This window comes from Motacilla alba, chromosome 3, assembly GCF_015832195.1.
Source record: "Motacilla alba alba isolate MOTALB_02 chromosome 3, Motacilla_alba_V1.0_pri, whole genome shotgun sequence".
NCBI classification, from domain to species: Eukaryota; Metazoa; Chordata; class Aves; order Passeriformes; family Motacillidae; genus Motacilla; species Motacilla alba.
Window position 1 is genome coordinate 69754482 of NC_052018.1, and position 24956 is coordinate 69779437.

Below are 24956 nucleotides of genomic sequence, written 5' to 3' on the forward strand. Positions count from 1 at the left end.
TATATATGGGTAGTATTTGGATTTTTGAGGTGCCCAGGCAAAATTCTTTTAAGAATCCCAATTCCAATACATAGACATAGCAAGAGGTTTTGTTCTTGTATTTTCTTTCTTGTGGCTGAGGTGCTGCCTTAACACCAGGAAGGGCTGCCATTGCTGGATCTTACCTTGTTCTTGCTCATCAGACTGTCATTTTCACAGGGCCTTCTATGGCCTTTGGAAACTTCTTGAACTTACTTGTTTCTTGTTCTTGAAAATAGTCTACTTTTTTTATTTTCTCCAAGGAATGCATGAACAAATGTCCTTAATGAATGCTTTAGAAACTTAAACACTTCTGGTTGTCTGATACTGATGGTTTAGGTCTTCAAGGTGTGGTTTTCTAGCAGCTGGTACTGTCATATTTTGACAATATCACAAGGTGAAAATGCTGCTTAGTCTTTGATTTAATTCTGTTCAAGACTATCAGCCACTTATTCACATGCAAGGGAAAAATCTTAATCTTTAAGCTGGTACATGCATCTTTCGTGCAGTAGTAACATTTCCCCTCCTGTAAGCAGTAGGAGGGGACTAGGAATAATAAAAGCAGTAATTGAAAACTAAGTCAGGATGGGCATGGTTTCATGTGGAGGATTTTACTCAGGAGTATTGTCCCTGTGGAGTAAGAGGACTACCTGCTGTGCCTGTGCTGCTGCTGAAACTGTACAAGAGTTAAATTTTCTGATAACACCTGTTAGGGATTTTCTGAAAGCAGTTTACAATGGGCTTATATAATAGTCAAGAGCTCCATTTCACATATTTGAGAAAGACATTGTTAGAGGCAATGTTTTCTTCAGTTCCTTATCTCTTGAAATGACACATCATTGTGGTGGTGGATCTGAAATGATAGCAAGAAGGTTAGAATCTCTTGGAGTGTAGAATATATGATATAAAAGGCATATCTCTTCGCTTCTGAAGAGTTGAGAAATATATATTGAGATAGCTTTCTCCAGTATGATTCAAGTTCATGTGGAATTGATTAGCTTGGGAAAATGGAGAACAATGTGCCATGTTCAGTGCTTGTGTAATGTAAACGTATGCTCAGAATTTTAGATTGCTGGTGTGTATGCTAAAGGAAAATGCTTATGAGAACCATACTTAGTAGTTTTATTTATAGGGATATATTTCAATGCTCTTATTTGTGATGTGTGTTCTATTTATGTATTTCAACTGTCTTTGTTGGAGGAAAGAAGTTCATTGCGTAGTCATGTTTTCAGAAACAGTCTAATCGATTTTTTTCCTTAATATAGAATCCAGACTGATGTGCACATACATGTAATGTTTGCTTTTGATACAGCAATAAGCTGCAAATGACACAATAATGAAGTGTAGAGTGGCGATGTAAATGTACTGGCTCTCTTGTATTGAATGGAAGGGAGACATCTGATTTGGGAAAAGTAGTTCTGCAATCATAGTTTACATAGCAAATGTGCAGGTTATTAACCGTGGTGACTGTCACTGAGGCTTACACGTGTGGGAGAGTCTCTAAACACTCATCAGATACTGGATGCTTCCAAGGTGAATGTGAACTGGTGCTGTAAAAACAGGAGGGCACGTACTCTTCAGTCAGACTTTGGAACCATCCTTTATCCTTTTGAGGAACGTTTCAACACGTGGCTGAATGATGAGAAGTGATAACATGAGGTCCTCTCAGCTGTCTGGCAGCAGAGGAACACGCTGATCACAGCCAACATGCTTGCATGATTGAAGTGTACTGTACTACACTCAAGCAGATCAAAGCAGTGCCTCCCCCTTGCCTTGGGACAAGGGACCCCAGCTGCATTTATTCCAACTTCCTGTGCGCAGACAGAAGTCCCTGGGGCTTTTATTTTCAGATTTTCTTTGTAACTTCAGAGGTGCTGTGGTTTAACCCAGCTGGCAGTCGTGTACCATACAACCAGTGGGTCACTTTCCTCCCACCCTGGTGCATCCAAAACAGAAGAGCACTGTGCTACCAAGGAGAAATGATCTCCATCCCAGCCGAAACCAGACCAAGAAGGAAGACAAATACTGGTGATTTTTGGGGTGGTGTTATTTTGTGTAAATAAAGATGAGATTTCATTATCATGGCATGAGTAAAGGTCTCAATGACCTCTTGCCTTAAAATTTAAGTCACCTTAAGTGACCATCACATCTGTGATTGGCAGTTTGAAAAGAAACTGAACATCTTTCAGCTCTGTATTGTGAGAAGTAGAGGTTAAATTATGCTCTAGGATGAGAAAAAGGAAAAAAATAAGCAGGAAACAAAAATAGAAGCTAATTCCTAAACTTGAAGTGTCAATTATCCTAAAGTTTATTTCTGCTAGTGATTCAATTAACTCTAATGACTTAATTAAGCCAATAATTGAAATAATCTTGCTTCCTCAAATTTTAGAATAACCCCTGAAAAAATAATCTTGCATGTGCCATCTCACCTGCTGTGTGTACCAGTTTGGTGCATCAGGGGAAGTGTACTGGAGTAGGGTTAGGTTTGCTGCAAAACAGGAATGCTAGGAGGCAAATATAATGTTCCAAATCACACTCTGTCTCATAGGTTTCACCTGGGCTTTGTTACAGCTCGTGTTCAGTGCCAGAGAATGTGGGCTGAAAGAGATTTGCATGATGCTGCATTTTCTTGAGTGGTGTAAGAGCAGCAGCATTTCATTTGTTAACTACGTCCAGTTGTTAATACACTTAATTATGGGCTTGTTGGTGTTAAATCTTTAAATTGACTGAGAGTGACCTACTGTGTGTGATTTTAGCCTTTTGAAGATATTGCCTTGTCCTTTGAAACTAATGATAAGCAATATTTGTATGCTCTAAACATTTTCATGTTTTTACTTCATTAACGAATTGTTTTACATTTTAATTCATTCATTTCTTGCCTCTGAATGTTTATGTTCCCAGTGCTTGTGAGATGGGGTAGGGGTATTCTTTGTAGTCTGTGGTTGTAATTTGTAATGCTTTTGAGTCCTGATAAGCTTTCCGGTAATACTTTGGATTCCGGAACAGAGTTACACTTGTATTGCTGTGTCTCCTGTACACTGTGTATGCACATCTGCTGCTGCTTTGTTTCATCAGCTGCTGCTTGGGTTGTTCAAATTGTTGCAGCTTTTTGGTAGACATTGCTTAGTACTGGTTTTAAGTTGACAGTTACTGTTTGCTGCCAAGAGGTTTGTTTCTTTTTTATTTTCTTTTATTTTCTTTTTTTTTTTAACCTTTTTCCCCCACATGGGATTTTGACTAAACAGAATTGAAGAAAATCCAATGATCTCATGCATACATACATGGACTAATGAAGTTATGACTGTGCATACTGGATGCCTACAATTACCATTTCCTCTTAGAAACCTCAGTTTTGTGGCAGTCACAGCTTCTCCTTTGTCTGCACTGCCAGATTTGAACTATTTATGGCATTATAAGACAATATCTTCCTTGCAACCGTTGGTATGTGTTCTTGGGTTTTGTGTTGGGGTTTTTTTGTTGCTTTTTTGTTCCAGGAGCTGTATGAGTGTGTTGGATTTTTCTGCTCCAAATTTGATGAACATTCTCTGCATCTGTTTGTTTTCCTAAAACCTCAAGCTTATGATTGCTAATCAAGCCACTCCTTAGAACACTTTTTAATTGCAGCCATCTCTGCTGCCATTTTGCTTTTGCTTCCTGACATGCCCTCCGCCTATGTTCAGCCTGCTGTTCACATCTCCTTGACCATCCAAGTTACTCACAATGATGGTTTCACACATCCCTTTCAGAAGGTACCAATTTCTGGTATTTTCAGGGAGTCTTTGTAGGATGTGTTGGGACACCAAGATGAGAGAGACTCCAAATTTGTTCAGCTTTCGAAAAGCCACTGGCACCATAATTGCCAGTGTCTGGAAAATCCTGAATCTGCTGCATAGGCATACCTTACTTTGCAGACAGCATTCGAGGATTGTGCCCCTAGGTCTTGGAGAGAAAACAATAAAAAAGCAGAATTTCGTACCCTGCGGTTTTGAAGTGTACTCAGTAATGGAAAATCAAAAGCTCCTCTTGTTCTTGGAGCAGCGGTGGCTCTGCTTCTGATCCCATTTTTTTTAGCTTTTGTATGATAATACCAGTTGTACTGAAATTGGAAAGGAGTTTTTGTTTAGTGCAGCAGAGAGTATAACTTAAAATCATTTAAATTACTAGTTGGAGCTTTTTGTTGTTAGCTGTGGAATTCTTTTCAGGAATTTTTTGTCTGAATCTTGGGGCAACTTTTTTCCTAATTTCCTTGGGAAGTAAATTTTGTCATAAGTGAGCTTTCAAAGCTTGTTTATTCATATTCCATTTTTAAGTCTGGTGGTTTTAACTTCACTAGCAAAGTGGTTCACTGAAAGTATATAGTTCTATATCTATCTATCTATCTGTCTGTATATCTCCTGGAAGGCCAAAACTTTGTGTGTGTGTGTATTTATACATATACATACATATATACATAAAAAATAAAATTAAAATATTGGCCTTCTAGAATTATACTGTACAGTCCATGCCATATAGACCTGAATAGATATGTCTTCTGTGACTTGGTGTACTAGACAAAGATGGATTTCTTTTTAGCCTTTGTCTCAGTGTGTATGCACATGTGTGTATATACATGTATGTATTGGTATATTTAGTGTGTCTGTGCATATATATATATGACAATATTCATTTCTGAAGTAATTTTATTAAATCAGTGTGGTTATACTACAGTTGAATTTGGCATATTGTTCTGAATTACCTTTTGCCAGCTAATTAGGTAGTAATACTACCTAATAGTAGTACTTTTACTTCTGCAAAGGAGCATCCTTTCACAGAGAGAAAGTAGCTTGGATTATCTGGGTATTTTCTACTGAAAATGTTATGGAAAGGTTTAGAGTATTAATACAGACTTCTCTGTTTGTAAGCTTAACTAAAATACTGGTGTGAATCAGACTTGGAGCAGTACTTACATTCTGTCTAATTCAAATATCCAAAGATACCTGTTCCATCTATCAGGTTTTTTGATTATTGGCAGTCTGCAGTTTTTGTGAATTTAGTCAGCAACCAAATCTGTTCTGTGTTGCACAGAGTGTGTGATTAGAATGGTACGAGGGCCAATAATGCTGCTTTATAAGTCTAATTAAGATTAGAAGATATTTTCCTCCATTAACTTTTTTAATCTAGTCTGCCTCTTTAAGCTGATTGCAGATAATTTTCAAATAACTGAGCAGCCCATAGCTACCATTGACAGAAACTAGCAAGATTTGTGGGTTCTTACTGCTTCTGAAAATTGCTCCAAAACATCTAGAAACGTGTTCAAAATTAGCTTACTTCTGAAAGCAGTGAACACCTGCCTGTGTATTTATATAGTAATTAAATGCAAGTTTGACATATTTAGAATACTTTCAGTGTAATTGGCAAGGAGTGACAAGGTCATAAATTAGCACAGGTTGTTCAATTTGCTAATACAGTCACATAAGGTGTTGGGGTTTTTTTGTCCAAAATCTGGTTGTGGACACAGTAATTTCAAGCTGTTGAGCTAGAGTTTATGTATTGTAATAAAGCAAGGATTTTTTTGAGAAGCAAGTTTCAAGAAGCATTTGTAGAACTTGTAGGTTAAAAAAGGGAATTTAGGAAATTTTCTCTGTATTGAAAAGAATTAATTTTTATGTGGGAAAATTATATTTAAACAAAGAGACTGCATGCAAGAATCATATAAAGATGAGTTTGAACAACTTCTACTCGTACAGATTTTGATGGATTTTTTTTTTTCTTTTAGTCACTTTTGCACCTTACAGTCACTGGATTTTGTGTGTGTTGCTATATCCTATTTTGCTGATATTACTCAGCTGTAGTACAGTTTCACATATTTGGAGCCTCCTGTTTCCCACTCTCTAATGCATCCACAATATTTATCAATATATGTGGTTTGGAACTGAAAAGCTTATGAAGTATCTCATATTAACTCTACAATTTTTTAAACCTTTCAAGAGATGACACGAATAAGGAAGAAGATGAAGATGAAGAAGAAGCAGAGGAGGAGGAAGAGGAGGAGGAGGAAGAAGACAACAATAACAATGAGGAAGAAGAGTTTGAATGCTATCCACCAGGCATGAAAGTCCAAGTGCGGTATGGAAGAGGGAAAAATCAAAAAATGTATGAAGCTAGTATTAAAGATTCTGACATCGAAGGTGGAGAAGTCCTTTACTTGGTGCACTACTGTGGATGGAACGTGAGGTAACTTGAGTTTTAGTTAGTGATTACTTCTTGAATTACTTCTCAAATACACTTATGAATTTTAAAAACTAAATTAATAGACATCTGGAGTCCTAAACTTTCAGTATTGGTTTTCTGTGAAGGTCGCTGTACTGTATAAAACTTAGATTTTTAACACTATATACATGCAGGGCTTTAGTTACTTTGAAAATCATCTTAAAATGACTTGTTCAAAGAAGGCTTCATTTGTTCCTCATCTTACTTTTAGATCTTACCATGCAAGTGACACATCACTCTTCAGGTTCCTCCTCTGGCTCTCTTAAGCCAATTTTCTCTGATTCAGTGTTTGAGTAGTGCATTTAGCTGAGTGAGCTCACTCTTTTCAGTGAGGCACAGCAACAGCATCCCGTTGCGGCTGTACAGGGTATTTAACTGAAAAACAAGATTCTTAGTGGCAAATAAGTGCACAGCAAGTAACTGCATTTCATCTGATCTTATATCTATCCTCCCTACCCCACCTCCTCTCCCAGCCAGACTCTTCTTAGCCTAATGGCTTCTTATGCTTTCTTTAATAGAAGGAGGAGCATATGGTTTTTATTGTCTTTAGTCTAGCATTAATAGAAATAAGTTGAAGTATTTCTGTTGCTATTTCGGACCTCTCTTTTGCTATTTAAGACTTGAAGCAACTTTGAAAACAGTGGAGAAAACTAAAATTTTTGAGCAGTGTCCTCAGTTTCCACGTAATTGCTCATTGTCCTTAAATATCACCTTTTAAACTTTATTACTGTCTATAAAAAAAACCCCACGAGTCTGAGACAATCTGAGGTACTTTTTTCTTATTTTTCCTTTTCTGGGAAAGCTGCGGTTCTTGTAACATTCATCTGTCATCTGGGCATCCTGCCTCTGGCCAAGAGGGCAGGACAAATACCATTTATTCAGTTCTAGCAAGATCTGCTAGCAAAGGTAACAGAGAAGTGCAGTGCTTGTCTTGCTGCCTTGGATTCACCTCTTTGCATCAAGGCTCGGTGATTTCCAGGCGCTACTGCCCAGGAGGAATCTCGCTCTTGCCAGTTCTGGTACCCATCTTCTGCAGAGTTCTTATCCACATCGATCTGCAGGAATAGGATCTGACATAAACTGTCCTCAGGCAATGTCTGTAGGCATAGTGGGCTGTGAAGTCAAGAGATGAGGGGAGATGCAGCCTGCTCAAGGTGGGAGCTGGGGTGTGACTTGCGTTCTGGTCCAGTTCTTATTGAGGAGGACTCCTTTGGAGTGCAATTTGCTGCAATTTTCATCCTACTCACTGAAGACTACTGTGTGTACCATTCCAAGAGGTGTCTTGCTTTTAAACTCTTGTTTTGGAATTCACGTGTAAGCATAGAAGTTATTTTTTCTTTTGGAGCAAATATCATGCTGTTATCCATGCTGTGAGGTGAGATGATCAGAATATTACTTGAGTAGTACTGCTTCAAATCTGAAGAAATGAGAAGTCAGAAATGAGTCTTCTTCACCTTGGAGATGCCAGCACCCCAGTTCTTAAAGGAGAAATCAAGTTTCTAAATTTTTAACGATGCAATTTAAGCAAATCTGCAGATTGATGTCAGAGGCATTATTTCCGTGACTAGGATATGTTTGATAATAAAAGCATTTTTAGTTAACTTGAACTCATTTGAGAAGTAAGGAGTGTTGATTGTTTGGTGTTTCTGGCAGCAGGACTGGAGTTTATAATTTTACCTGGTGTTTCAATAGAGCCCTCTGAAAAGGTTTGGGGGGGAGTAGGATTCTTCACTGAAAAATACATCAGTGGTTGAGATTTAGCTGTGGGACTGTGCATGGACTCTGCTAAATGTGGCTAAATATTTTTCATACATGTAAAATTACTAATGGATTTGACAGATAGAGTGTGTAAGCCTCAGCTTTAGCCAGCATCTAAACATTTCCCTCCTCATTCATTGTAGGTTAGTTAGCAGGGACAAGTACTATATGTACAGTACAGGGGATGTACTGAACTAGGATTTGCTAATCATCCAGGGTTTTTTTTTCATTTTATCATTCTTCTGCTCCTTAAAATTGAGTTTCCCATTTCCCCTTTCAGTCAGGTATGCCATTTAATGGCCTGTTCTTTAAACTCCTAAGTTGGAGCAGAAATCCTAAATAGCTACTAATGGTTCTTATCACAAGGTAATTTCAGTATCCGTCTGGAATTCAGAATAACTGTTTGTGTGGGCATGCTCACATTCCTTAGGGTACTTGGAATGATGTTGGGTAAACTTGATACTCATCTTCATTAGTTGAGTTGGTTTTTTTTTTTAATGCTCTGAAACAGTAACAGTAAGAACTGTGGAACTTTTATTATTTTAAAGAGTAAATAGAAGGTGCAGAAACTGTACAGCATTATGCTAAAGGATGTTGTTGTTACCTTCTGAGATTCAGGTCATGTGTGTGTCTGATAACAAAGTCTCTCAATGGTAGTGTTCAGTGGAGCCTGACTTGTAGTCAAAGGGAATTGTAGAAATCTCTACCCTGTTAGAGGGACCTGTTTATGTTACCACATTTTACCAGAAAAAGCAGAGAAATAGAGAAACTGTACTTCTTCTGACAGACCAGTGATGTTTTGAATTATGTGTAATTCATATATATTTGCTTTGTATGTAATTAAAACTTCCTTGGGGCCTACAGTGACAGTTCCTTCTGTTGTAATTTTAATCTTCAGCTCCCAGTGCAAAGAACAGTTCATTGTGTGTTTGAGGTGACTTTCTTCTGCAGTGTATTCCCAGTAATTAGAGGGTGCATATTTAAAAAGCATTTAGATTGATGAAACTGTGTGTCATTATGGTGCAACATCTCAAGACATGTTATTCTTGAATGTTTCAAATGTTTAAAGCTAAGACTTACTATTTTCAACACTTCTTTCCTTCAGAAATCTGCATGTGAAAATACTAATTTCTGTCTAAGTTTGTTGAAGCATTATTTAATATACAAATTTTATGCTTCGCAGTCAACCATTGAAGTTAAATGTGCAGCAAAATTTCTGGTCCTGGAGAGTAATGTATGTCATTGGGGAGCAAGGAAGGGATTATTTTAAAAAAATAAAAATAAAAAATTAGGCAAGCTAGAATCCCCACCTGATATCTCAGTATTTGAGTATCAGACTAGGTTTTCTCCTTTCTTTGATGACAGAAAGAAAAAAAAATAATTCTCCCTTTTTAGCAGCTATAGATAGTATACTGGACCTTTTCAGTGAATTTGCCAAGACTGGCTATCTCCTTGAGGTCACTTGTCCTTTTTGGTAGAGAAAAGTGCTACCTTTGCTGGTATAAATCTACTCTGGACCAGTATGCTTTCTTCCTTGTTTCTCCTCTAGTACTTGTGTGGAAGATCGACTGTGCAGTCTCTGGGACTATGTTGTGATGCATTTTATCTTGCAAGTAGTGCCTGTGATTGTAATTGTAATAGTATCAGTACATACTCTGATGCAAAGTGCTCTTCCTTGTCTTCATTTGGTAAGGCAAGGGGGTTTTCTTTATGAAAGCATTCCAGGTTTTCGTATGAAACCTGGTTTAAAAAATAAGTAAATAATAATTCCTTATTAAACCCCCTGTCTTGATTTTCAAAGACACCTGTGTCACCTCTTTTAGGAGCAGCTTCCCGTGTTATCTCCTTCTTCCCCACTCTCATCTGCTCACTTTAGGGTGATGAAGCTAGTAGGTGTGAAAGACAGCACTGCAGTAAAACAACCCAGGTCCTCTGAAATTACATGCTTCTTGTAATGACAGCTGAAGAACTTTTTTGATAATATTTTTGGGTTAATTTGGTTTTGTGAACAGACTGTCCAAAGTAAGATTAGTGATGAAGTCAGTGTTCATATGTTAGCAGGTGCAGTTCTGGAAAGAGGCTCTAGTCTGAGTCACACACCCCATTTTAGATGCAGCTTTCAGGGTGCTTCTCTGTCTTGCAGGGGAGGGAGGAGAATGTAATTTGGGGTCAGGTTGTCAGCTGCGGCTTGGAATGTATCTTTTCTGCAGGATCTGTTTGAGCCTGGGGTCCAGTTGTCCCAGGTTTAGGCAAACCACGTGCATCAGACATGTGAGTAGTGAAAGGAGCTGTGTGATGCAAAGGTGTGAAGTGTGGGGCAGCTGATTCCCTGGAGAAGATGGGAGATTTCTGTGGCCTCTTCCCAGGGTCTGCCTGCTGTTTTGGGTGCAGTCAGCAGTAAAGCAGGATATGCTCTGGCCAGCAGCTGTGACTGTCACACATTAGTGTTCCAATTTGTGCTCCTTGAGACGAGGGCTTGCATGACCACTGTTTCTAGTCCATGATGCTTAGGACTGTGTGGTATGGAGAGGTGTTCTCTTCAGATTCTGCACTTCTCTCCTTTGGTTCAGTGTGCCCCCATGTCTGTCAGCTCTTGCCCCAACAGGCACTGCAGTTGCTGTGAATCTCAGACAGTGTGGGCTGTGCACAGACTTTGCATAGGAGGAAGATTAATTTCTTATTGGAGATGCATAAGAATGAGTGAATACAAATTTGGTATTCTAGCAATGTGGTTGAGGCAGAAAGGACACTGTCAGGATCCTCACTTTTCACCATGTGTTTGTCAGGTCCTAGTGCTGTTTTCCTGCATGTATTTAGATCTAATAAAATACTCCTGCATTTCTCTGGGTCACAAAGTCCATTTAGCAGGCACTTCATGGTATTCCTTGTGCAAAACATGTCTTTGTCTTGAAGAAAGATTGCTTCAAATAAGGTTTCCCACGGTCTCACAGAAATGGGATTTTTCCATATGAGCAAGTATTCTGCAGAATTGTATTTCAGTTTTGAACCTGTTTACTGACATTTCACCTGGTAATGTACAGTGTAACAGTACAATGACAGAGGTGTCTGCAGCAATGTAGGCAGTCTTAGTATATCATAGTCTGCATGGTCTGCTGTGAGATTTTGTGGTTCTTATTGTCACACGGAGGTGAAAAAGCAGAATAAATTGTTTTGGAGAGCTATTTTTCACACTGCTGCTATTTCATTTTTCACTGTGTTTTTATGAGACATTTAAGTTAGTAGAATACAGTATTTAGCTTCTGAAATCCCTTGTATAGATCATAACTTATACATAGGAAAGCAAGTTGGAAACTTGCATGTTTTTCCCTAAATATTTTTAATTTATGTCAATATTGTGAATATAATTGACAGTGGTTGCAAAGAAGCTGAATTAGGACTGTGTCAATAGTCATATATCAAAATTATGATCAAGTAAGCCCAGCTGGGAAGCCAGCATGGTGATTGTGCTCAACTCCATATTGTACGAGGTTTTTTGAAGAGTGTGGTTTTGGGTTTTTAAAGTTGATTTTTTCCCTTCTTTTTTCATGTTTACCTAGGAGGATCAGAATTTGTTTCTATGTACATTCAGGCCAAAGTTAGTACCAACTAATTTTTTAACTGAACTGTTTCTTATGCATATGGTTCTTGAATTTACAGTTTAAGTAGCTACAGTTACAGTTTACAGTTTAAATAGTTACAGAAATTACAGTTTAAGCAGCTTATTCTTATTGGGAGGAAGAAAAATGGATTTAAATGACTCTTGACTTTTTCAGAAATATACAATCTGGCAATCACAGTACCATAGTTACAGTACATTCTTACTAAGAATGTACTTCTTTGGTCTTGGATTTGTACTTAACAGGTCTTGAATAACAAGATGCTTGTTACTAATATCTTGGTGCTTTTTTAGTATATTTTTGTCATGTATCACTCTGATACTAAGTGGAAACCTTTAACAGAAAAAGAGCTGAAAAATGTCCCTGTGAAGTCAGTGTCTCAAAGCTGGTGACTCCAAAGGGTTACTCACTCCAGATAACTCTTTGCAGTCACTCAGGATCAAAAGAGTTTATTTTTATTACCTGGTCACATCTTACGTAGTTGAAAGGATTTATTCTATTGCTATTTTATTTTATTTTATTTTATTTTATTGTTAAGGTTTTACAGGGTATAAATAGGAAGTACACCTTTTAGAAGTCTGTACAGATTTCTCATTCAGGTAGTTTTTTACCTGCATACATGGATTTCTGCTGTTCTGTGCAGACTGGAAAATAGGTTTTGCATTTACCCCTCAGTGCAAAAAGACGTTAATCATCTGAACCTTAGCTGAAACTTAACAGACCTGAGAATTCCACAAATTACTTGAATCAAATTCCAATTCTGTTTTTATATGGCTGCTAATTCTCTTTTTCCTCAGTTAAATTTCTACTGTGATGTGATTTTCTGCTTAAAATGCTAAATGTGTACGATTTCTTTTTGTGTTTAGGTACGATGAGTGGATAAAGGCAGACAAGATAGTGAGACCAGCTGACAAAAATGTACCAAAAATTAAGCATCGAAAGAAAATAAAGGTAGTTTTACTCCCTTTTCTCTCTTGTTGCTGCCTGTGTTGGTTTGATACATAGTTAAGTAATCCTTACCTCCCTTCCTGACCTTTTGATTGGCCTACAAATGCTTATCAGCAAAGCAACTTCATAGCCTTTTAAACTTGAATACTCTTTTCATCATGAGTTTGGCTTTTCTCCTAGAGGTGAGGAGGGGAAGGTTCTCCTTCCTTCTTTCCTGAATTTTTAATTAAATGTACAAGAAATCAAATGAGGAGGATACAGATTATTGTTATTGTTGGGAGCCAGCTTGAAGGGGGTGAAATTTGAGATCTCTGTGATTCTGCAGTGCAAATCTGTGGAGTAGTCCATGTGCATGGGACTCTATAATTTTATTGCCAAGATTTTTTTTCAAAATTAATTCTTCCACAACTGATATTTAAGCTTAGATGATGACATATTTCTTGGACAGTGGGCTGCAAGGAAGCTTTTCCTTCTGCCACTGCTGAGCCTGGCATGCTGAAGTGCCACTTCTCCTCAAGCACTGGTTGTGTTTGTTTTCCCATTTGTTTTAGTGTTGACAAAGTCCCTGTCTCCAGTAGAAAGGTCTTGGCATGGAGAGTAGAAAGGTGCTTGTAGTCCTTGAAACAAAGAGGGGAGAGCTTTCCTCTGCAGATTGAATGTTTAAGATAACTGTAAGCACTGTTAAATTGTAGTCCATTATAAGATGTGTGTTCCAATGAGAAGATTTTTGTATCTTTTTTTTTCCACCTAGAATAAAACTGACAGAGAGAAGGAAGAGAAGTATTCTCCTAAACCTTGTAAGTTGCGACGTTTGTCAAAACCCCCCTTTCACACCAGCACATCACCAGAGACTGGGTCCAAACTTGACAGCACTGAAGCCAAAAATACTGAACAAACTCCAGTTAAATCAATAGAAATTACTTCTATCATTAATGGGCTACAAGGTATTGTACTTTAAAGCTTTTTCTAATTCTAATTTTCTAATTCTGGCCTTTAAACAGGAGTAAATGACGACATAGAATAATGATGCAACTAAATGCTTGAGTCTGTCTGGCTAATTATAACATCATCTTCAGAAATAACCCTTGGACAAGAGCAGTGTTGGCAGTTTCTGTGAATTCAGTGTGTAAACGGTCATTACATTTTGTGTTGCCATGCTTTTTTTTGTTGTTTGATATAGAGCTTTTTGCTTCCTATCTAAATTTTTAATTTTTTGATTTACCTAAGCTATAGGACCCATTATTCAATTCATATCTGCATGTCTGTTGCTAGCACTGTGTTCCCCTGCCCACACATTTACAGCAGCATTTTAATACCTCCTTGCTTCTCTTCATTTTTAGTTTAGAGCATGCTTCCAGAGAAGGAAATCATGTATGGTATAGGTAGTTTGAGTAACCACAAACTTTTGTGGAAGCTGTGTGAATTTAATAATCACTCCAACTTATTTGAACTTGGATGACACTGGCCACTGGGTTCCAAAACTGTAGGTAGAATAACAATCAACATAATCTATAATGCTTCATTTCCTTAGGAAATGAGAAACAAAAACCAATTAGTGATTACACTGTTATTAGGGTGATAATTATTCTGTAATTAACTTTACAAATCAAGGAGTTACATATATGTATATATATATTTGAGCCAATTCCTGTGTTTCTCCTTGAATCCTTATCTTTTTGCACTGGATGAGATTGCTGTTGATTCCTTTGGGATTTGATTCCTTTGTTCTTCTCTCAGTTTCTTTGATGCTGACCCTGAATTTTCTTGCAGTTGTCCTACATTCTTCTTGTCTGTTTGTTTCCCTAAGTGCCTTTCTTTATTGCTTTCACTTCTTTTTTCCCATCTGATCATCAGATTGGTTGGCTGATTTGTTAGACAGTATCCAATGTGTGTGGTGTTGTTCTGTCCTTTAGACTCTGGATTTTCCAGGGAAAATGATGTCTGTGTTACGAGCTTTGGGAAAAAGGCAGATAATGGTAGTATTTGTCACCCATAAGAAATATGTAAGGGCAGTTACTGGTTTGGGTGCAGAAGTTCGTATTTTATGGATTAATGCACTCTGTGCTTTCTCTACCTGTTCAGAAATTCCTGGACATGTACTGTATAAAAGAGAATCTTCCTAGTTTCTAATCTAGCCATTATACCATGAGTTTTTGAACTCTTCAGGAGGTACCATTTAAGAGAGAGACTGCTAGAGATCCCTGTAGCATGTCTTCATATCTGTACAGTTTTCTTTAGGTTTTTTGGTTCTTTGTTTGTTTTTTGTTTTTCAATAATTCTTTGTAATCAGAATCAAGACAAACTTTTCTTGTTTTGTTTTTGTTTTGTTTGGATTTCTTTTTAATTAGCTTCTGAAAGTTCTGATGATAGTGAGCAAGAAGATGACCAAAGTGCCCTGAATGTTCATGCTGATGGCAAGGAGGAATCTCAGCCCGAAGCCATAAGCCAAGATAAAAATGAACTCCGTCTCAAAGAACAGAGTGGTTCATCCCTCCCAGAAGAAACTAAAGCTCTTACAGATGCAGCGATGCCCAAGTCTGTATCCAAATCTCCTGAAAGATTGCGGAAAGAGATGGAAGAGTTATCTGAAGATAGTGACTCCGATGGAGAAGATGAAGGCACAAAGAAGAGAAAGGATGGAAAGAAGGAGATCGTGGATAAAACAGCAAAACCACAAGTGAAGCGTGGTAAACGAAGACACTGCGTTGCAGAGGAGTCCTTCAAGACCGTGTCACCTAATAGAAAGGATGAGAAGTCCAAAAACAAAGACTCCCTTAGTTTAGAAAACAGCAGTAACAGCTCCTCGGACGAAGATGAGGAAGACAAATCTAAACTGAAAATCACTCCAACGAAAAAGTACAATGGACTAGAGGAGAAAAGGAAATCTTTACGGACAAGTACTTTCTACTCCGGATTTTCTGAAGTGGGAGAGAAAAGAATAAAGCTTCTAAATAACTCTGATGAAAGACTTCAGAACACCAGAGCAAAGGATCGAAAAGATGTGTGGTCAAGTATCCAAGGCCAGTGGCCGAAGAAAACGCTGAAGGAGCTGTTCTCAGACTCTGATACTGAGGCTGCTGCTTCTCCTCCACACGCTGCTCCTGAGGATGCTGTGGCAGAGGGGCAGCTTCAGACTCTTGCAGAAGAAGGCATTTCTTTGCCTAACTGTGAACTTGAAAAATCTTTGCCAGCAAGTGTGGATGTTAAACCTGTTGAGGAAAAACCCACTGAAGTGGGTGAGAAGAAAGTTGAATTTCCAAGCAGCGGTAGCAATTCAGTGCTAAATACGCCTCCTACAACTCCTGAGTCACCTTCCTCTGTAACTGTGACAGAGTCCAGTAGACATCAGTCCAGTGTCACTGTCTCTGAGACACTGCCACCAAATCAAGAAGAGATACGAAGCATCAAAAGTGAAACAGATAGCACAATAGAGGTGGACAGTGTGGCAGGGGAGCTACAGGACCTCCAGTCTGAGGGAAATATTTCTCCAACAGGTTTTGATGCCAGCGTCAGCTCCAGTAGTAGTAATCAACCAGAGCCAGAGCATGCTGAAAAAGGTAAAGGAAAGGGTAAACAGAGCTGTCTCCAACCTAACCAGCTCTTATTTCTGACATTGCTGATGTGTTTTCATTCTGTTTTGATTATGGTGCAGGGCAGTTAGTTGTTGCAGGAAGTAGTAGCCTGCTGTCCATTTCAGATGTGTGGAAATGGCATAATCATCTCGTGAGTAAAATGTAATCTGCCAGCAAGTTTATTGGCTTTTTGTTTGAAATTGTGGTGGTTTCACTGAGGGAGAAAGGATAAAAGAATGAAGTTTATACTGGATATGGCAAAAAAGCCCAAAGCAAACTGTAATAGCTTGTGTAAGGAACATTTATTGTAGCAAGATGGAAACATCTTCAGCACTGTCCTTAGAAGCAGGAGATGCTTTTCTTGCATAAAATTTGATTCTCTGTAAGTTGTTTGTTTTGGGGGAGAAAGCCCTCTTGCTGCTAGGGTGCTTAGGCAGTCATTTCTAATTTGTATTTTTCTAGAACATTATCTTCATAAGATTCAAGTCAAGCTGATAAAAGCATTGACCTTTTCAGCTATGTTTCACTTTCCTATGTGATTTTTTGGATTGAAGTTCCTTTTCTGAAACCACTAGAGAGTGGAGGATAATAAACACTTGTGCACATGATGCTGCTGTACTGCTGTCTGCTTTTTAACTGCTGGCAAGGCAAGAACCAAAAGCTTTTTTCTGAAAGTAACTGGTTGTTCATCAAAAGTACAGCTACTTCCACTGTGTTGTAGTGGCTAAAAATTATGAACGCAAAGGAAGAAAATACATTTTGTATACAAACCTGAGACAGAAGTGGGTTTTCTTAGCTCAGTAGATTTTGGCTAGCAGTTAGCTATTTTTTTTCAAAATGCCCTTAAAGGTGTGGTACCTTCAGTGTTCTGTTGGAAATGATCTTCTGATGGTATGCAACAAAATGTGTTTCCTTAAAGGAGGGAGTTTGGAAGAGGTCAGTGTGTACCTCTCGGTAAATACACCTGTATTGCTTCGCTAAGTAAAGCTGTGTAGGTTTAGAACTTAAGTTGCTTGGGGTTTTTTATATTGCCACTGCAAATTTTTACACCATTGTAAAATAGTATTTTTACATGCATTACTTTAAGTTCCTCTCTGATTTTGTCAGCATGTTGCCTGTTTCAGAAAATTAGGTTTCTTTATTTAAATTGTTTTATTCAAGGGGTCAGTTTTAATCTGTAAGTCACATGGTTGTGAAACAATGTTTGAAGAAGTTCTAAAACGCTCTCTTTTAGCAGGTGTACTAGAATCCTTCCATGTTCCTTTTCAGCTTTTTCCCCTTGTAGTCACAAATACCAGTAGAATTTTTCCATTGTTTGCCTTTCTTTTCTTGTTGTTTTGATTTTTTTTTAACATTTTCTGAGATCTTTTTTAACACCTTCAATCAGTGTAATTACTGATCACAGATTATGGCTTTGTTTTTTTTCTCACAGCTTCCAAGTGCAGCAAAATTTTTAAAAATTTTTTTTTAGTCCCAGTAGGTCTTGATAACTTTTTAAATAAATGTATTCTTATTTAATTTACAATATTAAAAAATAGTAAACCATGTGGTTCAAGAGAAATTCTGGTGACGCATATGGGAAAGTAATTTGGAATCATCATACATGTGCACTCTGTGCAAAGAAAGGTCGTCTGCCTTCCATTGTCTTTCACCTCCTCTAGTCAATATAAGCAGAAAACTGAGCTGCATTAAGGATGGGCAGGAACAGTTGCATTGTTGTCTACAAACTTAAGTTTTGAAGTGTTTTGGGAGAGGAGTGCAAGCATTTATTTAATTTGAGTTCCTTTTTTTTTCTTTTCCCAATTATAGTCTGTACAGGCCAAAAAAGACTTAAAGATGCTCAGGGAGGAGGCAGCTCCTCAAAAAAGCAGAAAAGAAGCCACAAAACATCTGTGAGCAGCAAAAAGAAGAGTAAAACTAGTAAGTACAGCTTAGTGTGAAATAAAAGGTGTGAAAGTAGCGTGTCATTTGTTAACTGATTGTAGGAGATGAAGTCTGTTAATAAAAAATGCATTAGGACAAAATGTTCTCATCAGGGAGTTCTTAAAACTGTTTAAATGAAGAAACTGCTCTACCTAAACACCAAAGTGTTTTTAAATGACTTGCATTATTTCTGGGCCTGTTTCTAAGAGCTCCTTAATATTTTGTAATTCAGGAAAACCAAGAAGAGTGAGTATTTCACACATGGCAGAATTGGGACAGGTACCTCTGTATCATGATAGCTGCCTGCTTTAGAGGGGAGACTGGGACCTGAAGGAAATTATACTCTGTGTTTTCTGCAAGATGAGTTTTTGGAGATGAATATCTGTGCCCTGTAGCAAATATGAGAATAATTCCAGAAGAATATAGAGTCTTGTTTTCTTCCTGTGCTGTCTGTTACATCTACAGTAAATAATGCAGCTTTTGCAGTTTTTAGTAGTTGTAGAAGCTAGGAATAGAAACTACAGTACTGGGTAAGGGAAGCTTGATAAAAGCAGAGGTGTGTTAGGGGTCGTATGCACAGCTGTTTGGGAGACAACAAGATCAATTACTGCTTCATTTCACTGTTAATAAAAAAAAATACCAGGAAACAGATAGAGGCTAAAGAATGGAAGGATAACTGTAAAAATTGAATTAAAGCAAGGATAAAAAGCACATGCCATGCCTTTTTTTCCCTCTCTCTCCACCAGCTTCCCTCCCCTGTTTCCATTGACAGATTTTCCTAAAAGTCTGTACTTGATAGTCTGGTATTTGCTTTCACCTCACCTGTCTCTCATGTTCATTGATCTCCTCTTCATATTTTCTCATCCTTTTTAATTCCAATTTACTGGTCTTCTCCTTTCATAATCCTTATTCCTACCTTCACCCCAGAAATTAAAGTAACAAAGCAAACTGAATTTGCAGAACAAATACACCATTTTAAGCCTTGCCTTTATTCCCTTGGACTTGGTGAATTTACCCCTTTTTCTCAACCTATGTCTTCATCAGTATGTGAAACTTCAGAGCCACTACCACGTAGTCATTGGTGTGTGCTCTTCTTGTTAGACTTCAGGCACTACTGGATGTAATAAGGAAAAGAAAGAGACAAAATGTGATTCAGCTGAAAGCAAAAAAAAAGCTTTTGGCAAAATTCTGTTATATCTGTTAACCTGCTTTGGTGGCAGCTCTTGCCTTTGCATTAAACCAACACCAACAAGCAGCTGGCCAAGCCCTTTCACACTGCTTGTCTTGGGTATTCAGTTTCTCCTGTGTTTATCACCAGATCATAAAGGCCAAAAGGTTCAGGGCTTATTTTGTCATCACCTGGGGCAGGTACAACTGAGGCATACATTTTTCTTAATAAATACAAATTCAATGTGTTTTTAAAAACAACTCTTAACAATTGAGGTTCTGCAGATTTCCTAGGCATTTTATTCCACTGCTTTGCTAGACTTGTCTTAAATTACAGTCCCTTGTGCCTGCTTTCCCCTCAGTTTTATTTTAGTAATGCTAAAAAACTTCAGCTTTTCAATCATTACTCATAAATCTTGTCTTTTATATATTATTTTGTTACTGTCCTTAGAATGGTTTGATTAAAAACCTGTGTTCAGTTCAGCCTGTTGCTTTAAAGTGTTTTCAGCATGAGGTAAAGTTCTTCTATTTTGGGTCAGCAAAAGATCTTTTTCCAAAACTAAAAAATTTTATCATCATGTCTGAGAAATTTGTAGAGTATGTCACAGATATTCAGATTATTGATAGTGATTTTAGTAGAGGAAAATGAAAATAAAGGTGACATAAAGCTAAGAAAAGGCTGTGTTTGCTCTGACTTTCCTAAAAATACAGTCAAAGGTCTGTCTGTATCTGTTAGCTCTAAAATAGGATAGAGGTTGGTTTATATATTTAATGCTGCATTAGAAATTGGTGTCAGAAAGAGGTAAACAGGAGATGGACCATAACAATCAGTCTTGTGAACTCTTAGAAAGTACAGCCCCATGAGCAGGCAGATGTGGTTCATTTTATCCCCATTGTGTACTTGGTTCGTGCTTCAGTGATGCAAAGCCAAGCTGCTACACCAGGATGGATTCTGATGTTTTGAAGTAAAGGATTCTGATGTTTTGAAGTAAAGTAAAGGTCAAATAAATTCCCCTTGTATGAAAATCAGCACAGAGGTTGCTTCTGACAAGCTTTAGTTTGGGCTTTGTTTTGTAACGATGTCTTCTTGTTTCTTCAGCAAACAGCAGCGACAGTGATGAACTATCTGCTGGTGAAAGTGTGTCCAAGTCCCAGTCAGCAAAATCAGTTTCTACTGGTATGAAATCTCACCAAACCAAATCACTCACAAGAACACAGTCTCCAGGAAAATGTGGTAAAAATGGAGAGAAGGAGTCTGATCTCAAAGAACAGAATAATCGTTTGCCCAAAGTTTACAAGTGGAGTTTTCAGATGTGTAAGTATTTTCTTGAAAACACACCTAGTGTCATCTTGTGGCATAGTGTAAAAAGGCTTTTTGAATGTCCTGTATTTTGGCTTTCTTGTTTCCATTTCCATCCTGAATTTGCTGAAGTTTGTGATAAATCCTCATTTAAAAAATAAAAAAAAAGTTTTTTGGTTGTTTTTTGTTTGTTTTTTTGTTTGTTTTTGTTTTTGTTTTATGTTTTTGGGTTTTTTGGGTTTTTGTTTCTTTGTTTGGGTTTTTGGGGGTTTTTTGTTTGTTTGTTTTTTGTTTTTTACAATTGCAGCACAGGGAACTGTCTATGTCACACACTTCCAGGACTGTTTTTAGATCTGGCTCCTGAGCTGCCTTGCTGTTCTTGTTGTGCTGTGCATACCTGTCACTCTGGCATGAACATTATCTGCTCTGTGTGCTTCTTCTGTTGATATTTCCTTGCTGTTTTACTCCTCATTGTCTAGTTCTTGTTCAGACACTTAGGTGATTGATTTGTAATTTTTTCCCCATCCATTTTGCATTATTGAACCAGCACATGTTTGCTGTTTCTAGGATTAAGAGCTTTCACTCTGTCTGTTTCAGTCAAGCTATTGGTCCAGCTAGGGGTGAGCACTGTGGAAAGGATCCTGCCTCACCCTATCTGCCTGCCTGTCTGAAAAACAGATCAGTGATTTATTAATTCCCTCATATTAGTGCAACTTACCAATTGAATCTGACTTTGCTGGGGTTTTTTTTTTGGTTGGTTTTTTTTTACTTCCTCTCCCAACCCTGAATGTCAGCATTAGTCTACTTTTAAATGTATTTTTTCCCAGTAGTTCTTCACAATCAAGTTACATTCTGGTGCTCTTCAGGAGTATGTATTGTAAAAGGTCTTTATTGTCACTTACTGCCCTGTTGAGATTCATTGAACACTTTCCTGGTGCAACACATTTGAGGGGCTTTTGCTCCTTCCTTTCTTTTTACCTTGGCTACACTCCACATGCTAAAGTTACTCGGCAGAGGTTGGTCTATGGAGTGCTCTGTGACACATTTCCTGCTGTAGCCGAGTCAGACACTTGAGCTTTCCTCATTTTCCCACAGTCTGATATAGTTGTGACTTTTGGTCCTTTAGTGCTGCCCTCATTACAGGTTGATGTGTGGTGCATTTTGCACTTCACAACAGTTTAAATGATTCTTGAATGCTTTTGAATGGAGTGTCTCCTATGTGGCTTCCCTGGACTGAACCAAGAGTTTCTCTTGCCTATGCTACCCACTGCTGTGTGCCATGCTGTGGAGAGCTCCCAGCTGGAAACAGCTGGAGGGGCAGCTCCTGTGCTGGCCATGGCCAGCACAGTCCTGTATGGTTTTTTCCTTATGGCACGTGTGCCAGGGACTCCACCAGAACCACCCCACAGCTGTCTGTGCACGTTCCTGTTGTAACCTGCTTGTTTTGTACCAAGACAAGTCAGGCAAGGCTGACCTTCCCAGTGTCTGGGGCCAAACTGAGCTCCAGCATGTTCTAAAAGCAACAGGCTCAAAGCTAGTTTTGCCCCTGAGGCTTTCATCTTTTGTCTTTTTTTTTTTTTTATGCTTTTCCTTCTGATGGGGAAGAGAATGCATGGTTTTTGCTCTCCCAGTTCCTTAAAAAGTGCCCCAAAAGCGTATGGTGGTATCTTGTAAAGAACAATAAAAAGTGAACAAATTTGGGGTGATAAAGAGCTGCAGCTGCTGCTGTTGTTTCTTAGCTTTGCTGCCTGCTAGCCCAAAGCACATCACTAAGATTGGAATACCTTCCACTTCATCCAGAAGTGTTTGGAAATGCTTCAATACAATGATTAATAGAGATTGTTTAACTTGCAGCTGACTTGGAAAATCTGACTAGTGCCGAGCGCATAACAGTTCTCCAAGAAAAATTGCAAGAAATCAGGAAACATTACCTGTCCTTGAAGTCTGAGGTGGCTTCCATTGACCGAAGAAGAAAGCGCTTAAAGAAAAAAGAGCGGGAAAGTAAGTGCTGGGAACTAAATTCTGCTTTTAGAGGGCTTAATTGCATGTTATATTAAGGTACTGGGTAATTTGCTGGGAGATGTGTGTCATTAGGAATGTGGTTTTGTTTGGGTTCTGGGAGATGCTGTGTGCAGGTATTTTATGACCAGTAGAAGGATCAGATACCCGGTGACTGTGGAGAGCGAAGAGCGTTACCGAGGTGTGCAATCTGTTTAGTGCTCATAACCACTTCATACAGGAAAAAATAGACAGAAAAGAAACTTTCCTAAGCAGTGAACAAAGGGTATTAATAACGTCTAATTTTTCTTCAGGTTACAGATAAATTTACTGTCGTGTTGCTTGTGGGTCTAGTTAGTGCTTTCCCCTTGAGATAAGGGATTTATTCCGTGACTTTAAGGGAGACCAGTTAAACTGAGTGTTTCCTACGCAAACCAGGCAGTGGAAACTGGTTTCTTTTCCATTGCAAGGCATTGGTTGCTGGAGTCAGTATGTACCAGTGCTTGCTGCTGAACAGGAAAACGTGTTTATTGCTTGATTTATGAATCTCTATAACCTGTGTTTTTCTTCTCCTGTGCAGGTGCTGCTACTACGTCATCTTCCTCCTCATCACCTTCCTCTAGTTCCATTACGGCTGCAGTTATGTTAACGTTAGCAGAACCATCTATGTCAAGTTCATCACAGAATGGAATGTCAGTTGAGTGCAGGTGACAGCAGGACTTGCCAAAGCACTTTGCACTTAATGGCTGCTGAGGGCCACTCTTTTTTTTTCCTTTTTTTTTTTTATACTGCACAGTGGCACAAAATTCAGACAAGCACTATTTTGTATTTAAAGTTGTTTCTTGACAAGCTAACTTTGCACTTAAGTGCACTTTTATGAAGAAAAAGTACAACAAACTGCTTTTCCTCAAGCAATAATTGTTTCCAACTTGTCTGGGAATTGTAAGTCTAGTGACTCGAAGGCCTTCCACTGTGGCAAATGGAGGCTGTTCACTGCCTGTAGAGACAGGACAATAAGTATATAGTTGTTGGGGTGATCTAAATCAATGTGGTATGGCTTACTGTATTCCCTGGTATTTTGTTAAAGCTGGAACATTTGATATTTTTCCATTTATTTATGACAAATATTGAAAATATTTTCATTTGTACAAGCTAATTGTTTTTTAACTGCTAAGTCACCTTATAGTGGCTTTAATTGTATACGTCAAGCACATCTATTCAAAACCTGCAGTTAGTAGGATGTCTGACATCAGTCCTGATAACCAAATATGAGGATTCCTTTTAAAAGAAAAAAAAAAAAAAAAGACTGACTAATGTTTACAGGTTTGAATTAGGCTTAAGTAGGTTACTCTGGGTTTTAAGAACCCGTTAATTGGAATGAAACTACTGTACTTTGCCATTTTTCTATAAAACAGTATTTTTTTTTAATTTTGATAAAATACATTATGAAAAAGAAAGAAAATGGCTAACAAACTGTATTAAATCTTAATGTATAAAGATTGTATTCAGCCAGTTTAAAGTGTATATTTATTCATAATGGATTATAACAGGTATATTTTTGTGTTTTCTTGTAAATGTTTCTTTTCCCCTTAAAGCAACAAATATTTCATTTGTAATGCTTATTTTATTATGAGCTTCTAGGAGAGGACTTCAAGAGGGAGCAAGGTGTGAGGTTATAATTTGTGGTTGCTGATACCAACACTGCCACAAAAGGGTAGTTGTTTTTAAAATAACTAGCTAGCCAAGTGGTAGATGTTAAATTTTTTTAAATGCCTTGTACAAATTTCAAAACCTACTTCAAAATGTTTTCACTTGTATTGATTTTATGTTGAATGGATCCCAAGCTCTCTCCTGTCAATTCTATACCTTTGTAAGACATTTGTATATTGCGGAAGTGTTCATTCAAGCTATTTAATACCTGGCACTGTTAATACACAGTACTTTATTGTACAGATTGTTTTACTGTTTTAATTGTAGTTCTGTGTACTTCTTTTGCCTGGGGAAATAGGGGCTGGCATGTTTTTCTTTGTTTTCTGGCAATACAACATGTAAGAATTTGAAGCATTTTGTTTGTAGATGCTAGAGTGTCAGAATCCTTTTCATTTGACTTTTCTAAGAAAAGCATTTTCAGTCTTCGTAGTGTGCGCTTAAGGTTATAACTGATTTTATTGAAAATGGTTTCAAAGTATTCAGAATTGTACAGGACTGTAAAAATTTGTTGACAGACATTGAAGGAAAAGCTTATAGAAAAAAGCTATAAAATATATATTAGGTTCTGCAGAAAATGGAGAGTTATGTAATATATTGTACAAATGTAAGCAAAGGCCTCTGAAATAAAATGCCATAGTTTGTGAATCCCTGATTTTGTTTCTAACAGTTTAATTAAGCAACTGTAGTGTGTTCATG

General features: G+C 37.9%; 1 protein-coding gene across 2 annotated transcripts in view; it reads left to right on the forward strand.

The window, feature by feature from the left end:
• The window catches only part of ARID4B (AT-rich interaction domain 4B), an 88140-nt gene extending 63228 nt beyond the window's left edge, over nucleotides 1-24912 (forward strand). Inside the window, exons 17-24 of one of the 2 annotated variants that reach the window (XM_038132438.1) lie at nucleotides 5986-6231; nucleotides 12509-12593; nucleotides 13342-13534; nucleotides 14939-16147; nucleotides 17972-18082; nucleotides 20352-20567; nucleotides 22407-22553; nucleotides 23131-24912. In XM_038132438.1, coding sequence (XP_037988366.1) covers nucleotides 5986-6231; nucleotides 12509-12593; nucleotides 13342-13534; nucleotides 14939-16147; nucleotides 17972-18082; nucleotides 20352-20567; nucleotides 22407-22553; nucleotides 23131-23261 — 2338 coding nt within the window. In that variant the 3' untranslated portion in view covers nucleotides 23262-24912. The remainder of the gene's footprint in view (nucleotides 1-5985; nucleotides 6232-12508; nucleotides 12594-13341; nucleotides 13535-14938; nucleotides 16148-17971; nucleotides 18083-20351; nucleotides 20568-22406; nucleotides 22554-23130) is intronic. The other variant, XM_038132439.1, reaches the window with a different exon arrangement.
• The last annotated feature ends 44 nt before the right edge of the window (nucleotides 24913-24956 follow it).